This window comes from Triturus cristatus, chromosome 3_2, assembly GCF_964204655.1.
Source record: "Triturus cristatus chromosome 3_2, aTriCri1.1, whole genome shotgun sequence".
NCBI classification, from domain to species: Eukaryota; Metazoa; Chordata; class Amphibia; order Caudata; family Salamandridae; genus Triturus; species Triturus cristatus.
The window spans coordinates 541,866,254-541,884,963 of NC_140584.1; the positions used below are offsets into that span (position 1 = coordinate 541,866,254).

The 18,710-nt window shown below is 47.6% G+C and overlaps 1 protein-coding gene across 2 annotated transcripts in view; it reads right to left on the reverse strand.

The window, feature by feature from the left end:
• The window catches only part of EIF3M (eukaryotic translation initiation factor 3 subunit M), a 195,550-nt gene that overhangs the window by 103,250 nt on the left and 73,590 nt on the right, over positions 1–18,710 (reverse strand). For both annotated transcript variants that reach the window (XM_085648254.1, XM_085648253.1), the window contains exon 4: positions 1,824–1,947. In XM_085648254.1, coding sequence (XP_085504380.1) covers positions 1,824–1,947 — 124 coding nt within the window. The remainder of the gene's footprint in view (positions 1–1,823; positions 1,948–18,710) is intronic.

The following is an 18,710-nucleotide window of genomic DNA, read 5'->3' on the forward strand; positions in this document are numbered from 1 at the left end:
AGCGAGGGAGGGAGGCAGAGCGAGGGAGGGAGGCAGAGAGAGGGAGGGAGGCAGAGAGAGGGAGGGAGGCAGAGAGGGAGGGAGGCAGAGAGAGGGAGGGAGGCAGAGAGAGGGAGGGAGGCAGAGAGAGGGAGGAAGAGAGGGGGGGGAAGGGAGGCAGAGAGGGAGGGAGGCAGAGAGAGGGAGGAAGGCAGAGAGAGGGAGGTAGAGGGAGGCAGAGAGGGAGGGAGGAAGACATAGGGAGGGAGGAAGACAGAGGGAGGCAGAGGGAGGAAGAGGGAGGCAGAGAGAGGGAGGAAGAGAGAGGGAGGGAGGCAGAGAGAGGGAGGAAGAGAGAGGGAGGGAGGCAGAGAGAGGGAGGAAGAGAGAGGGAGGGAGGGAGGGAGGCAGAGAGGGAGGGAGAGGAAGGGAGGCAGAAAGGGAGGGAGAGGAAGGGAGGCAGAGCGGGAGGGAGAGGAAAGGAGGGAGGGAGGGAGGAAGACAGAGGGAGGGAGGGAGGGCGACGACAGAGGGAGGGAGGGCGACGACAGAGGGAGGGAGGGAGGGCGACGACAGAGGGAGGGAGGGAGGGCGACGACAGAGGGAGGGAGGGAGGGCGACGACAGAGGGAGGGAGGGAGGGCGACGACAGAGGGAGGGAGGGAGGGCGACGACAGAGGAGGGAGGGAGGGCGACGACAGAGGGAGGGAGGAAGACAGAGGGAGGGAGGAAGACAGAGGGAGGGAGGAAGACAGAGGGAGGGAGGAAGACAGAGGGAGGGAGGAAGACAGAGGGAGGGGGAAGACAGAGGGAGGGGGGAAGACAGAGGGAGGGAGGAAGACAGAGGTAGGGAGGAAGACAGAGGTAGGGAGGAAGACAGAGGTAGGGAGGAAGACAGAGGTAGGGAGGAAGACAGAGGTAGGGAGGAAGACAGAGGTAGGGAGGAAGACAGAGGTAGGGAGGAAGACAGAGGTAGGGAGGAAGACAGAGGTAGGGAGGAAGACAGAGTAGGGAGGAAGGAAGACAGAGAGAGGCAGAGAGAGGGAGAGGGAGGGAGGCAGAGAGAGGGAGAGGGAGGGAGGAAGACAGAGAGGGAGAGGGAGGGAGGCAGGGAGGGAGGGAGGAAGACAGAGCGAGGGAGAAGGAGGGAGGAAGACAGAGAGGGAGGGAGGAAGACAGAGGGAGAGAGGAAGAGGGAGGAAGAGGGAGGGAGGGGGAGGGAGGAAGACAGAGGGAGGGAGGGAGGAAGACAGAGGGAGGGAGGGAGGGAGGGAGGAAGGCAGGGAGGGAGGGAGGCAGAGAGGGAGGGAGGCAGAGAGGGAGGGAGGGAGGCAGAGAGGGAGGGAGGGAGGCAGAGAGGGAGGGAGGCAGGGAGGAAGGGAGGCAGAGAGAGAGAAAAGGAGGGGGGGAGAGGGAAAGAGGGAGAGAGGGAAAGAGGGAGAGAGGGAAAGAGGGGTGTGTATGCCAGGTCTGGTGGCTCAGTGGACGAAGGCGTCTGCTGCAGGGACCTGTGTTCAACCTCATGGTCACAATTTATTTTGCTTTAGCGCCTCCCCCTCCCGCTCTGACCCCGCCCCCACCGGTGCGGCCCTTGGCCACAAACCACACTGTAAATTTGGCCCCAGAGAGAAAGTTTGTGAGAACCCATGATCTAAAGCATGCCACAGAATACAATGAGGGGTTCTTTTTCCCCATTCGGGATGTAATATAGTGAACTTTTATACACGTATCCTTGCACTTTAAACTACTTATTTCAGAAATTTATATTGCAAAGAAAGAAAACATCAAATATCAGCTGATTGTTATGCTACGGTGGTTTGACATACTTTTCTCAATAATTCTCACCTGATCAAGGTCCGTGGGAATGTACTGGATGGCGTTGCATGCAGTTGCCACTCTAATAAGCCCACAATACACTGTATACCGCACTGGGGCATTTTTGTCCATACCATGGAAAAGATTACTCAATCTGTATGGAAGCAATAGATAGTTTATTTTGCATTATTGCATGATCTGTGCATACTTGAAACCATAAAAGACTGACAGCATGAGCTACTTCTCAAAAAAATGAATCAAAATACAGTCATAGGATTACAACAGAGAATCGAGGGGAGATGCACATAGGGTGTGAGTTTTCATTGCTGCTGCAAAACTAAATGCTGTGAGCCATGTGGGAATTGCGCTTTGGTATGACAGATGGGGATGCACATTAAAAATGGAATAATACTGTAGTTTTATCCACTGTGGTGACTGTAACAGACACACTATTTTCTTCTGAGAGAGATATCAGCAAAGACACACAGAAAGCAGGTGTAGTGCACACCAGTATTGCATCACTTGACGGGTGCCCAGGTTTAAACACTTATTACAAAAGGTGCTATAGTACATCAAACCATTCCCAGAGCGCAGACCTAACAGACAAGCATTTGCAATGCAATAGGTCTCGCATTTACAAGAGATTGAGCTATTGGCATTGTAAATGGCAATGCCTTTTATTTATGCGTTGTTTTTAAAACAGATAAAAACTGTTGATGGGTGAAACCCTGAAACCGGTCCTAGGATGCTTGTTTCCAGTCCAGGGAAGACCTGACCTGGCAGTTCGGGCTGGACTGTTCCCATTGGGCACAGGGTCAAGACTGATTTGCATATGGCTGGGTCCAAACTGGAAAGGCATGGTGAGCAAAAAAAACGATGGATTTAGGCCCAGATCTCTGTACTGGGGTGAATGTAAGACATTGTTCTGCATTCTGTCCATTAATTGTTCTTTGTGCATTTTGCAGCTTCTGTCACTGTATCCAGATGTATAATACATGTAACATTACACCTTCAACGAGCTAGGGCTATTGGCTTTGTCAAAAGCTGTTCGTTGCATAACATACATAAGCAACAATTATGGCTTTGTTACATACAATATTTAAAATACTTCCGTTCTGAAATGATGAGACTGTAAAAGAACGATAACGAGTCTCTTTGCAGTTCCCTTAAAGGCAGTAAAGGGTGGTACTACTGCAGAGTTAAGATTTATTTTTTTCATCCTGAGGAGCCCGATAGGGCCCCGTTTCGGCACCTGCTTTTTAGAACTTCCGGTGCTGCACCAGCAAGACCCGGCTCACTTAAAGCCTTGGGAATAATGTATATCTGAGGAGACAGATCAGCAAAGCAGACTTCATGACATCTTTTTAATGTTTTCCCTACACAGATCCGCTTCACAGTCAGGAGACGTAGATAAGAGAATCCCATCAAGCTGAGCAATTTTGCGCACTCGTTAATCTGCGCAGTATCTCAGATCCTGTACAAAAAATGCACAGTGCGCTTGTCTCCTTGCCAAAAAGTCATTTACAGGGTTACCACATGAAACCATTGCTTCATAAACACAGTTATCCAGCCCTGGGCGTGGTTTAAAAAAAAACTGCATTCTGGGAGTTGTAGTCTTGGTCCACCTCATTTGAAATAGCTGGGCAAAAATTATATATTAATGGCGAGTGATTGAAAAGGGAAACACATTTAAAAAATAATTTGCCCATCATGACGTACAGCCATTGGCAACCTTAAGTCACAATATTTTATGTTTAATTTTCTGCTAGAAACGTAAAAAAAAATCTATATTTTGCTGGAGTCTACACAATTCTACATAGAAGTGCTGACAGAATTTTGCAAATTTTAGAAAATCTGCACTCCCACAATGCTTTTGAAAATTATGTTGCGCCTGTGTTTTTTAAATGCCAAATTCCGCTTTATAAAAAAATAAATACTCTTATAATCCCAATGAAAAGTAAATGAGTTGTTGCAGAATAATGACATTTAAAATCCACCGTTCTTAAAACAGCTTCTGCGACGGGGTCAACTCTGTATCCTTTCCAGTAGTTTTCCTGCTTCTGCTTCACTTTCACTGCATTTATACTGTTAAATTTAAAGGTGACCGCCGGATCCATCCAGTAGCCCTGTCTGCTATCATCATCTCGTGCCCACACTCGGCTGACATCAGAATTAAGCCTCTGGTGTTTCCTCCCCTTAGCATTAAACACACTTTCTGCAAGTGGAAACCCGGTAGAGGATGCGCTCCCATATGCCGAGGCTTTTGCGAGGACGTCTCTATTCTGCGTGTGAAACTTTTCATCCTAAACCCTCTCACCAATCCGGGGATGTATTTATCTGCCCACAGACCAATGCCACGCCTGGCAATCGATAAGGGAGAGTGGCTGTAGTCGAAATGTGATGAACTGAAGGGCCGCCATTTTGTATAAAGCAGGCTCCATTTTGTGTTGCATTGCTTCGCCAACTCTGCTTTAATGTGCCATCGTTCCGACCCTGCGCGCCACTAGCCCCCCCCCCCGCTTCTTGCGGTTAAGCCAATTCCGAGAAACTGTATGCTAACCCGCCCTGTTATGTTGAAACTACCAGTGGCGGTTGAGCCGCCCCCTTGCAAGGCTCGCTCTGGCGCCATCTGCCCGTCTTCCACCTTTGCCTGATGTTGCAAGAATGAAAAAACCCCATCACGCGGCGATCACGCCGTCCGCCCTGTAACGAAGAACTTGCTTATGATTGGTTGATGCTTAGGGTGTGTCTTTGCCTACAAAAGATTGCACGTTGCGGAGTAAAGCAGCAGTCTCCCGAGAACTTACTCCGTGTACTTCTGGGACCACTGGTCATAGCTGCAGCTAATAAATTGTTCTCTCACAGACAGATTGTTCCGTGTCTCTGTTCATATTGGTAAGGTGAATCCAGAAGAATTTAGGTGTCCCCTGCACCGCCGGACAATACGGTGTCCGGTTTCTTCAATTGGCGCCCAACGTTGGGCGTCCTCAGTGGTCGCGGTCAAGCCAGAGGGTCGTGAGGGGTCCCGGAGGTGAATTCCGAAGGATGCACACCACCTCATAGACCACCGGTTGTCTTAGTGGACCCGAGGTCTTTCACGACGTGACTTCTCCTTCCCGAAGGCTAAGTGCCCGCCGCCCTGACTGACGCCCCTGTTCTGGTCGACTCAGTTGGTACTGGTCGAGACACTAGACGGACCTCTGTCGGTGACAAAGAGATTGGGTCAGGTAAGAGTGGGATTTCCCACCTCAGTCGCGACATAAAATTGGTATTGATTGTCTGTTCGACTTTTGCAAAAGCCGAAACCAAGGGGTAAGTACTGATTGTACTATTTTTATCGTGTATCCCTTGATGTTTGTTTCAGGAATTTGTAATGCCTGGTTTTAGTAAGTTACGTAAATGGTGTTGTTCTTGTGATAGGGACTCCGTATTGGAGGAATCCTGCCCAGTTCCTCCATTGGGGACTCCCAACCATGAAATGTACGTTAAACATGGTATAGGGCCCATAGTGTTTTCTTCTTTGTGGCAGAAATATACTAAGACAGATGGTGAATTACAGTGGCCTCGGTATGGGAGTTTTGAGCCACGTGTTTTGGACAATTTGGAAGGGAAATTGTTTAGCCGAAAGGTCCGACCGGCCATGTTTGACTCCTTTCGGGTTTGGCGCAAAGAGGCCAAACAGAGGGAAATCAAACAGAAGAAATTAGAATCCAAACAAATGCGACTGTCTGTTGTTCAAAAGGCGCAGGCTCATGAACAAGAGAAAATAGATAGAAATATCGAGATGGTTAATAGAGCTCATCATTTAGACACTGACAAGTGTTATCCTGTTTTACCTATGCTACCTGGTGATCGAAAGGATCCAGCCGGGGATGGTCTCATGTCCCTTATGTTATCTACACCACCTCCCTATGCACCAGGCACACCTGTCCCCCCATATATTGCACCCCATCAAGTGAATGTAGTTGCCCAAGTGAACCCACCTCCTCAGCCGCCCCCTCACCTCCCCCTTGGAGGTCCCGCGGTTCCCCAACAACAGGCTCATCCGACTGCCCCTGCCACCATTTCAACTCCCCCTCCTCCTGCCACTGTGTCACCTATCGTCTCCGACCCGCCTCCGTCTCCTTCTCCATCTCCATCATCCCGTGGCTCCCGATTCCTTTCAGCAACTCTGTCACCCATAGTTGAGGCAATACGCTCTCGTACACCCCGCAAACTGTCGCTTCTAGGAAATCTGTACACAGACATACATGAACAAAGTGTCTTTGACCGACAGGCGCATAAGTGGATGGAGAATGAGGGCGCGTATGGCTCAAATAAGATTATAGAGACGTTTTGTCAATGGAGAAGCGCCACACAGCGATAGGTTTTTGATATGATGTGTGACATCCTGATTACAATGTGGCAGGATATAATACCAGAGGGCCCCCCAAAGGGTTTGATTCAGTTGCAAAAAAGATGTGGCATCTGGTTCCGTTCAGGGTGAGGCGCTGTATGACGCGGTTGTTACTCTAGTTTCATATCGTGATATGTTGACCTGCAGGAACAGTGGTAAGGACGGCATCTGTACTCTGGAAAAGGGCTTCCCGATGAAAGAGGTTCAGCCTGTTTGGAGGGACCCGGTCCCGGCTGCAGTGGGAGGCGTAGCAATACCGGGTCACTTTCAGCAGGGTTGGGTTCATGTACCATGGAAGAGCACTGATGTCCTAACTTTGAAACAAGCTTTGCCCGACCCCCGAAAAAACCCTGCCGGTTACTATAAGGAACTTACTCAGCCCATAGAAGCATGTATAATGAATTTGGCCGATATAGATATGTTGATGGGTAATGTGGTACCACATGATGCTTGGACTAGGATCCGACGAGCAGATCATGTAGCGGAATTAGGAGGTACCTGGCAACATATTCAACAGGTAGATGCTGCCCAGGTGGGTGGAGCCAAGCCTGAACAGTTGATTCGGGATCTGCCCGGTAGAATAATTGATTTAATGAAGACCTTTATGCCCCCTCTCCGGGTTAATTGGGATAAATTGACTGCTTGCAAACAAAAAAAAGATGAAAGTGTCTGATTTCTTCACTAGGTTCGAGGAGGTGTTTACTGATCATAGTGGCCAGGATATGTCTACTGAAGGGGGAACACGATTATTTGTTGATAAGTTTGTGTCTAACCTGTTGCCCGAAGTTTCCTCTAAAATAAAAATGTCCGAAAGTGCTTGGCCTATTTCCACACCCGCAGGCATCCTTACCACAGCCCAGTACTATGAGAATAGGGATCAGGAGAAAGAAAAAGCAGATAGAAGAACAAAGGATTTAAAGACAAAGGTTATGCTTCAGCAAGCTTACGCCCCCACAAATAGGCAGGCACCCCATGCTGCCCCTCCCCCTCAACGACTACTCCAGTCTGTCAGATATACTGACGTGCGCCCTCCCCTGGGCCCGAATCAATGCGCATACTGTAGACAGGAAGGTCATTGGCGCGACCAATGTCCAGTATTAATGGCTCAACAGAGGCAGGGAGGTCCCCCTCGTGGAGGGAGAGGTCGGCAGGGCTCCTCATCTAGAGGCAGAGGCCGTGGTGGAGGTGTTCCCCAGGACTCTAGACCTCTTGCAGCAGGACCAAAACTGTTTCGATCCCCCTGGAGGTAATTATTACAACGATGATTACTATCCCGAGGAAGGGTCTGGCTTTATTTCCCACTAGGAGTGCCCAGGACAGAGGGAGGGAGCTATCGATATTCCTGTGGATCAACGTGGCCCTTCTGTCACTATGACCACTTTAGGAGTACGGGAGAGATTTTTGGTTGACACTGGCGCATCCCGAAGTTCCATTATCCATTCCAAGCTCCCTGGGGCACCTTTGTCTGGTGCACAAAACGTTTCGGTGGGTTTCTCTGGAACGCCCATCCGAAACCCTGTTTCCTGCCCCCTTCCCCTATCTATTGGCCCTTGTCACCTGGAATCGCCCTTTATTCTTACCACTGGATGTGGTGAAAATTTGTTGGGACTGGATTTGCTAAAAAGACTGCATGCTACCATCCATTGCTCTCCCGAAGGGGTCCATTTGACACTGGGTCCAAAAACTGTCTCCTCTACGTATCTCTCTCATTCAGCTCTGCCAGAGGACCTTAAGTCCCTCCCAGCATCCTTATGGGCTAGTGGGGATAATGATGTAGGACTGTTAGACATCTCCCCTTATACTGTCACACTAAAGGAGAATGCGCGTCTTCCACGCATTCCTCAGTACAAGATACCACCGGAAGGTGAGCGTACCCTTCTAAACATTATTTCTGTCTTGATCCAGAAGGGTGTAATGGAGGAGACCCGCGGTAATCCATGCCACAGCCCCGTCCTTCCTGTCATCAAACGAACAGACCCTGACAAACCTCCTCAGTACAGATTAGTAGTAGACCTGCGAGCACTTAAACTGGTAGTTCCACAGTTCCCTGTTGTCCCAGATATCACCACTCTCCTTACTAGGATTCCTCCAACGGCTTGTTTATTTTCTGTTATTGATTTGAAAAATGCCTTCTTTAGCGTTCCCATTGCACCCACCAGTAGAGGTCTTTTTGGAATCTCCCTGGGTGGTTGCAGCTTCAGGTTTTGTCGCGCCCCCCAGGGGTACACTGAGAGTCCATCTATTTATAGTCCAGCATTAAAAGCGCAGTTGGAATCTCGATCTCTGCCCATTGGCACCACCTTGATTCAGTATGTGGATGACTTGCTGATTGCGGCTGATTCAGAGGAATTGTGCCGACAGACAACTCTGAAGCTGCTACAGCATTTAGCTACTCATCATCACAAGGTTTCCCTCACTAACTTACAGTATTGTCAACACCAAGTGACCTACTTAGGTCAGTCAGTCAAAATACTTTATTCGGTTAATAAAAACCATAAAAGCATGCTATACATGGAATTAAAAAGAGGAATAAAAAGTTAAAAGAATCCATTAGCAGCAAGGTAGGGTCATCACAGATCTACAATCCAAGATATAATACATAGAGAAGACCCTACAATCCTAAAAACCAAATAGTTTAAAATGAAATATGCAATCAATCACATTATTATCCCTCAAGTTTATAATCTACACAGTTATAATCATTTATTCTTCATGATCCTTATTGCAGCAATAAGAAAACTAGCTATGCTAAACATCTCCACAACATTAGACAGCAGCTGTAAATGCACGAGTGCCGGTCTAACCTGTGAAAAACCTTTATCTTAAAATTGGAAGAATATAGCGCTTCCGAATGAGCAACAGATGTTCACAGAAGAATATAAAATGTATTGTGTCCGGCACAGAGAAATAATCACAAGAACATACACCTAAATCCTCCACCTTTCTCCATCCCCGGGGTTTAATAAAAAGAAAATGTAACTGATTAGACCTAAATCTTGCTAGGAGGAAACGGTGGTTAGGATTAGATACCACTGTCAAGTATGGTTCCACTGCCGGGGACGTTTTTAATAATTGATGGTCACGGACAGTTACTATTATCAGCTCCCTTTCTTCTCTCTCCATAGAGACCATACAAAAATAAGAGCGTTTAACCCACTGCAAATCACCCTTAACTATTGTGGCTGGTGAGTTAAATAACTCTGGCCTACCCAGCTTCATCAGCAAACCTTTAACATGACACAACCAGGGGATATGGCTAGCGTGGTCTAAAGCCAGACAGTCATTTAGTATCTCCCGGTTTAAGTCTAGTTCAGGGTTTAACCAGATTATAATCCATTTCAGGAGAGGTGCTAAAGCAATTTGATCCTCAACGAAACCAATTCCTAGCTCTTGATGGATTATGTTAGTAGGTGAAGATTGTGGCACCGCTAACAGGTTCCTTAAGAATTTGTTCTCCACCACTTGGATTTCGCTTGCCTTGCGAAAGCCCCATATTTCCGAGCCATAAGTTCAATGGAGATGCATTTTGCACCATATATTTTTAAGAGGGCTTGTATAGGTTTTGCCCCTAATTTGCGTGCAAAGGCAAGTACTGCAGATGTAGATCTAACCAGAACATTCCTCTTATCGTATAGGTGCGGTAACCAAGTGCCACGTTCATCGAATAAGACACCCAAATAGGGAAAGGTTGTAACCCTACTGATCACGTTCCCCTCACAATGAAGTGTTTTGACCTTTTTGGGCTTAATGCCAGTTATCATTATGTGTGATTTAGTGAAATTTACACTCAGGTCTAGGGATTTCATGAAGGTGGCGAAAGAATTTAAAAGAAGTTGTAGGCTAACCGCAGTTCTGGATAATAAAGCAGCGTCATCCGCATAGAGGAGAGCCGGGATCAATCGCGCACCCACTCGCGGAATGTCTTTACAGGCTTGCCCTAAAACCTGCTCAAGGTTGTTGATGTATAGGGAAAAAAGCAAAGGGGCCAAAATGCACCCCTGCCTCACACCATTTGCGATGCAAATACTCTGAGTGCGGTTTCCCTTTTGGTCATACCTTACTGTGGCAGTCAGGTCTCTGTGTATGTCAGCAAGAAAATAGACTATGTTTTTATCAATGCCTAAGTCAAGGAGTATTGACCAGAGTTTTGACCTATTTACTCGGTCAAATGCAGAGGAAAGATCCATAAACGCCAGGTAGAGTGTTCCCTTCCTGGCGATAGTATACTTCCCAATTAACAAATACAAATTAAGGCATTGATCAATCGTGCCTCTTCCTTTTCTAAAACAATATTGCAGGGTCGAAAGCGTGTTAGATTCAGCTGACCATGTGGTCAATCTGCCAAGTATCACCCTTCCAAGAATCTTGACTGTAGAGTCAATGAGTGATATTGGTCTATAACAGCTTACGTCCCCTCTATCTCCCTTTTTGAAGATAGGGACAATTACTGATTCGGACCATGACTTTGGTAGTTCTTTTTTACAAGCGGAGTTAAAAACTTGGGTCAATATTTTCGACCAAAGCGTTATATCAAACTTAAAAAGGTCAACCAGGACACCATCTGGTCCCGGAGCTTTGTTGCCAGTCATTAGAGCTATAGCCTTGGCGACTTCTACCTCCATAAACAACAAAGAATAAGTTTGAACTTCGGAGGTAGAGGCCAATGAACCATGTGCACCATACATGGATTTGAAGTGATTAAACCAATCCTGCTCCTGAATATTACAGGCCAAGGGGGAGACGATGGACTCTTGAAAAGTCGGTTTATTAACAATGTCCCAAAATCTGGCGCTGTTTTTAATGACATCAATGGATAATAAGTCATTCCATGCCTCTTGTTTGATCTCATTTTTACGCTTATAAATTGCCAATTTTGCCAATTTGTATGTTTTTCTTAACGCTGCTATGGCAAGCCTATCTACTGGTTTAGATTTTAAAGCCACTAGAAGCTTTCGATGGGCAATTGAGCAGTCGTGATCGAACCATCTCTCACCTTTAAATATGCGTTCCCTAACCGGGCGTTTAAGATCAGAGGCCACCTGGGTGCAGATTTTGGAGTATGCTATAAGGACGTCCCAGTCCGTTAATTTAGCATCTAAACAGAGATTAATCTCATTACCAACTGTATTTAACAAATTAGCCTGAAAATCTCCCGGTATTATCGTACACCATTTAAGTCTACGAGCTTGGTCAGAAGGCTGAAGATCCAAGATACGAACCAAACTATCTGGTTCCTGAGTTTTTTAAAAAACTCCCGCCAACGTCAGACTAATAGGATTGTGGTCGCTATACGCAGACCACACAGTGGTGTAATCCTTAACCCAAGGGGTCAGAGCAACACTAATGAAAAATATAATCAATAGTGGTATGCGCACCCCTACCTTTAAAAGAGGGTATGTCCTCGGCCTCTCGGCTTATATTGGGGTAAAATAAGTCATGGTCAGCCAAGAGGCTATCCAAAAAACCGCCCTGCGAAGTATGTTCAAAATGAATTTCTGAATGATCTACAGGATTTAGACCATCCAAAACATAACAATTTTGGCAACAACAATGTATGTTAAAATCACCTAAAACAATAACCGAATAGGGGGTAGATTGTTTCTTGCTATAAGAGTCAAGAAAACCGCTCAGACTGACCAAATGTTCATTGATAGTAACTTTATCAAATGAATTATAAAAATTAACAATAAGCAAATTTAAAACGTTGGGGAAACTAATCTGTACCACTAAGCAATTTGGGGAGCCTGAATCCAGTTTGCAATGGCTACCTGCCACTTTTAGGGAAATCAATGTCATGAGTCCACCCTTCGCCCTACCTATGGCGGTAGGTTTAGCTAATTCCATGTAAATAGAGTAGCCATCCAACCAGAAATTATTATCAGTATCCCAGGTTTCTTGTAAACCTATAATACAAAATCCACTTAAAAAAAAAAAAAAAAAAAAAAATCAGTCCACCTTGCATCGTTGGATTTATTTTTAAGACCTGCTTTGTTCCAACTTAGGATTTTGGTACATGAACCCGGGTTACTTGGGGTCCCCTGTATGAGTTTGCCTCGACTGTTCATACAGCCCCCTCCATCCCCTTCATCGCCTACAGAGCATGGGGATAGTCAGTCGTTACTATCCAGCTGATTAAGTGGGGTAAACCTGTTTGGGTTTGCAAATCTGCTCTCCAGAGTACCGTGGTGAACGGTAGTATCCTCTGGATAGCCTTGAGTTGGAGCCCTTAAATTAGATCTAAAAGACCGAAAGTCTTTAAGCAAGGGGCAAGGAGCAAGACCAAAGGCACCACTACCAACTCTAGGTCTCGGTGCCCCCGTGCTGGCTCCTAACCTAATGCCCATATCAGGTGGATAAAAAAAACAAAAACAAAGGTAAGGCTTTGATCCCTCCTCCAAGGCTATCATAGCTCCCCTGAATGACCCAACCCGCCACCCCTGGTCGATCAAAATTAATCACAATACAATCACCATCCTTAATCTTTGGACCACTCCCCACCCAAGCCACTCGTCTTGCCATAATAACATGTGTTGAGGCGCCTAAACCTCCCTCAGAAGCTCTGCTACATCAAAACCTCACTTTCCGAATAAGCTCATCAGTTGACTCTGTGCTATTACATTTAAGAGGAGGTACCCCTACTAGTACCGCTCCAAGGGGGAAGCCTCGGGTGGCAAATCCAAAACTGTATACGTAGCAGAAGCTCTTGGAGTTAATAAAGGAGGCCCTGTGGGGGATAATATCACAGACTTCGCTGCCCTGAAGCTACTAGTTCCTTTAAATAAGGTACCTGGTTGAGTACTGTGATAAATAGAGCTAATAATAGGCTCCCTTAATGTTGGTTTTGTTATAGTATCTGTCCCAGTACTCACACTACATGTAATAGGATCACTCCTAGCTTCCGCAGCCTCTGCCGTAGTAGAACCCCCCCACATTGGTATTATAAACCAGATTCCCACTCGTACTAAGGATTTCTAGTTTAGACTCAATTTTGCTTAACCTTGCCATAACACGGTCCAAGCCGGATTTAACACATTTAGTAACATCATTTTTTAGCGAATCGACAAGATTGTCAATGTGTGTGAGGACTGAGTCCAAGTCTATATTAGATAAGTTAATGGGAGGAAGTCTGTCCATAGGACGTTGATCCGCACATGTCGTCCGCTGGAGAGATCTTTTGGTAACTGGGCCGGTTTTGAGAAGTTTTTTCCTCCCAACCTTAACAGGAACTACAGCCCCCTCACTTTGCAACATCATACCTCTCGTATGCTCCATTCCCCTGTTGGCACCAATTGGAGGAGCAGGTTCAGAGTTGTTAATGGGCACTGCTTGATTTAGGCTTTGATCGATAGGTAAGCGTAAGCCCTCCTCAATGGCGGGAACATATATTATATCTGACCCCATCCCCAGCTGAGCTCCAAGTCTTGAAATTCGTTTGTTATTGCCCCAACAGCGGTAGTCAAATATGTCATAATGGAAGCACAGTTGCGAGGAATTTTGGCCTTAGACTTCATAGGAACAGCAGAGCAAAGATCCTTGCGCTTACCCATTCCGGCGGCCAGATGTAAGAGAAAGGGCCCGGTCCGGTCTCGTCCGGGCGTTGACGGGCCCGCCCTTTGCCCGGGCTTCGCCCGGCATCCGCCTGCGAGCATCCCGCGTCGCGGGAGGCGCGAGTGGTTGAAGTAGCGGGTGGGAGTAGGAGGGGCCGCCAGTCAGCCAATCTGCTTCGCGCCCCACTGCACTCTGGAGCTTAGAGTCCTGGAAATCCTGCGATGCGGCTCCCGCGAAGCGGGGGGCGCGAGTGGTTGAAGTAGCGGGTGGGAGTAGGAGGGGCCGCCAGTCAGCCAATCTGCTTCGCGCCCCACTGCACTCTGGAGCTTAGAGTCCTGGAAATCCTGCGATGAGTCTCCAGCGAAGCGGGGGGGCGCGAGTGGTTGAAGTAGCGGGTGGGAGTAGGAGGGGCCGCCAGTCAGCCAATCTGCTTCGCACCCCACTGCACTCTAGAGCTTAGAGTCCTGGAAATCCTGCGATGCGTCTCCCTACTTAGGTCATTTGTTGTCGAAGGAGGGAAGACGTCTGACCCCTGAAAGAATACAGACAATTTTATCAATGACACCCCCACGTACACAGAAGGAGGTCTGTACCCTTATCGGTTTTACCTCTTACTGTCGCTAATGGATACCCAATTTTTCGTTAATGGTCAAACCATTATTATCTCCGACACTCAAAGACACACCTCATCCACTTCCTTGGTCAGAAGAATGTCAGAAAAGCTTCCAAGACCTACGCTCAGCTCTATGCTCAGCCCCTGTGTTAGGAACACCAGACTATACAAAACCATTCACATTGTATGTCCATGAGCGAGAAGGATGTGCATTATCAGTGTTAACACAGCAATTTGGAGACAAACAGCGTCCATATGCATACTTCTTTGCAGTATTAGACCCTGTGTCCCGATCACTTCCTAGCTGCCTGAAGGCAACAGCGGCAGCTGCGGTTTCCATCCGCCAGTCAGGAGGTCTGGTATTGGATACCCCACTTATTGTAATGGTTCCCCATGCAGTAGACACGCTATTAAACAGAACAAAGACAACACCTCACTAGTGCCCGTCTGTCTGGTTATGAACTGACACTATTAGCTAGCCATATCACTATTAAGAGATGTACCACACTGAATCCAGCTACACTCTTACCGCTTCCCTCAGATTCAGATCTAGTGAAGGGAGAACATGATTGTATTTTCAGAACAGAGCAGGAGACTAAGGGTCGAGTGGATCTACAGGAAGTTCCCTTTCCAAAGCCTGATGGAACACTATGTTGATGGTTCATGCTTTAAGCTACACAATGGCGATACAACAACGGCCTATGCTATCACCACCCTCTCACATAATTCGGCCCAGGCTGCCGAATTAATGGCCCTAACAAGAGCATGCGAATTAAGCAAGGGGAGAGTGGTGAATGTGTTTACTGATAGCCAGTATGCCTTTGGAGTAGCGCACAACTTTGGCCGGCTGTGGGCAGAAAGAGGGTTCCTCACCTCCCATGGCACTAAGATACAACATGGTCAACTGATCAATAGATTGTTAGAAGCGCTCACGATGCCAGCTAAGATAGCAGTAATAAAGTGTAGTGCCCACAAGAAAATAAGTGATGATACTGGGCAAGGAAATGCGTTTGCAGACCAAACTGCTAAAGAAACAGCAAGCAACATATCCAATAGAATGCATATGGCTGGACCAAGCACGATGGGTTGTAGAAGGAGGGATGTGTGAGGATACCTTAGAAAATGTAAAGGATATCCAAGCAGATGCTACAGTAGAGGAAAAAGCAAAGTGGGAGGAAATGACTGGTCGATTGGACGAAACTGGCTGTTGGCTAGATCCGTCAGATCAGCAGCGCTGGCTCCTGCCAGACGCTTATGTCCTCCCAGTAGTTACTATGGCCCGTGGCCCAGCCCATATTAGCGCAAAAGGGATATGCAAAACGTTAGCACCAGTATGGCAGAATTCGAAAATACCAAAATGTGCAGAAAATGTAGTGAAGAATTGTCTGATTTGTGTAATGTATAATCCTGGTAAGGACACGCCAACACCAGCTGGACACTTTGCACCACCCTCGTATCCATTCGAGGTCCTTCAGATAGACTACATACACATGCAAAGGTGTAATAATCTGAAATATGTCCTGGTGGTGGTTTGTGCCTTTTCTAAATGGATAGAGGCTTATCCTCTTAAGCATAATACAGCTGTCTCTACAGCCAAGGTACTCCTGAAAGAGTTCTTCCCCAGATTTGGCCTACCTAGAGTAGTGTGGAGTGACAATGGTAGCGAATTTGTGGGACAAGTCATGCAGAAAGTATGTACAGGTCTGGCCATGAAGCAGAAATTTCACGCAGCCAACCACCTACAGTCAGCTGGACTGGTGGAACGATACAATGGCACGCTGAAGCTGAAGCTAGCAAAGATACAGGCTAGTTCAGGTCTGGCATGGCCCGATGCCTTGCCTCTGGCCCTCCTGTCTACCGGGACAACAGCACACTCACGTACAGGGATATCTCCTTATGAAGTGGTGTTTGGGCGACCAGCCAACGCATGGGGTATCCCTAGGCCAAAGAAATTTTCTGATATTGAATATCCTATGTTAATTGACTACCTGTATGAACTGACTAATAAAATGTGTGTTCTTCATCAGCAGATGCATGGCGCCTTGCCCCCAGCTTCCACTGATGCAGGCCACTCCATACAACCAGGAGACTGGGTTTGCGTGAGAAACTTCCAGAGGTCCAAGAATCTCGAGCCTCGGTGGAAAGCTCCTCAACAAGTTCTCCTGACAACACGCACGGCCGTGAAAGTTGCTGGAAAGAAAAACTGGATTCACGGAGTGCATTGCAAGAAAGTCCCACTACCTCTGCCATATGACCAATGGGTAAAGGAAGGAGTAGGGGACGTTGAATGTGAGAAAGTACCAAGGTTCGTCCCTTTCAGCGATGCTCATGTTGACTGTGCTACCTATGAGAAAGAAGACGACGCCATGCTGCAGGAGGCTGTGCCACCACACTTGAGGTTAAATACAACTGAACCCCATCTCCTCTTCCAAGACCCTACGGTGCCTGGCTCGGCACGATATAACTTGCGCCGGAGGAAAAGAAAAGACTATTGACAAGTCCTTCTCTGAGCTTGCTGATACTCCTGTTTGTCCACTCAAGCTGCAGGGCTGTGATATCTGTCTCAGTACGTGACCCGAGTCGTGCCTATAGGGCTGCGGGACCGGAGTGATCAATAGGACTGCAGGGCATCACTGCTGGGTGAAACAACCACCAGTCACGGGCAGCGCCTAGGTACACGGGAGTTTGGCTGATCTACCAGGATGACTGAGAATTCGGTTGAAATAAGGTTGCCAAACACAGCACTGAAGATAACCAAATATGAAATGGTAATGCATGGATGCTATGCCGTCTGTCTCTTGATATCACTGCTGCTCTGTCTGGTGTTGGCTGGCATTGGCTGGGGCCTCCATGCCCTGTTACCACAACAACAGCGACCAAATGTAACGGGAGAACATAGCTATGCCACTTTGCAACCACATGAGGAACACCGACGCAGAGAATATGCTAATAATACGTTCGTCCAACTTTTGTACTAACACCAACTGGTAGTGAACGAAACTGACTGTTGGGTGTGTGGCTTTCTGCCACATTCCACTGGCAGGGGAACGCCATACTTGACATTGCCTTTCACCCTGAGGGGGTCTGCCTGGGTCTTCACATCCCTGTTCGTTAATGCCTATCTGAACAAACCCGGGCAACACAGCGACCCCCGCACTGACCCTCTGGTAACTGGGATACTAGCAATGTCGCACCATTACAACAAAACTAACGAATTCCCAAGCGAAGAGCGCAAAGCATATATTTACTGGAATGTAACCTACTACGTTACTAGCCTCAAGGAAAATGTGAAGCGTAAGAATAGACAACCAACAGTGTGGACGGTGCCTCATAAGGGCCACTTGTGCCTCAAAGGTACGGGTCGGAATGCCAAGGCTCAGCTGGGAACGAGCACCTGTGTGCAGACATATACATACCCTTCCCCGACCTCTCCTCTCTTGGTGGCGGCCCAAGGAACTTATTTCATTTGTCATGACATGGCTGCCAGCTAACTTCTCGGGGACATGCTATGTCGCCTTCCTCCTTCCACCAACATACACCGCTCCAGCAGGGCATCACAGGTCAGCACATGAGACTAGGTACAAGAGGGGTGTCATTGATGCAGAGGATGCCACTGGCCAGGAGGCTGGGGACTTCTTTAAAGGGTTCATTCCTTTTTGGGGCCCCACGATTAATAGCCGGGACATAAGGCACCTCACGAGGGTGGTTGAAGCAACGATAAATGAAACGGCTGGGGCGTTAGGCAACATCACGGCTGAGCTCCAGGCTGACCGCCTTATGACACTTCAAAACCGCATGGTCCTAGACATCATCCTCGCAGACCGTGGTGGCGTATGTAAATTGATCGGATCTAGTTGCTGTATATATATTCCAGATAACGCCCCAACAGTGTACCAGGCCATTTCTCGCTTGCACAAGTTGGCAAGTTCAATTCATCAGGACGAAGGAAGCTGGTCCCCGACGGGATGGCTCTGGGGAATACTGCCAACATGGGGTTGGAAAATATTGACTTTTATAGGACTCGCATTAGCCCTGGTCTTTTCCTGTTGTCTTTGTCTCCACTGCGGTCCAGCCATCTGCGGTCTCTGTGCCTCTGCCTGCCAGTCACATCCAATGCGAAGAGCAGATGAAAATGCCAAAATTATGCTACAACAACAAGTATATGAACTGATGGCTATAGAGGTGGAGTAGCATCAGAGCAGAGTTGCCTTCGCATGGCAAAAGGAGGGACTGTGGAAATGTGATGAACTGAAGGGCCGCCATTTTGTATAAAGCAGGCTCCATTTTGTGTTGCATTGCTTCGCCAACTCTGCTTTAACGTGCCATCGTTCTGTCCCTGCGTGCCACTAGCCCCCCCCGC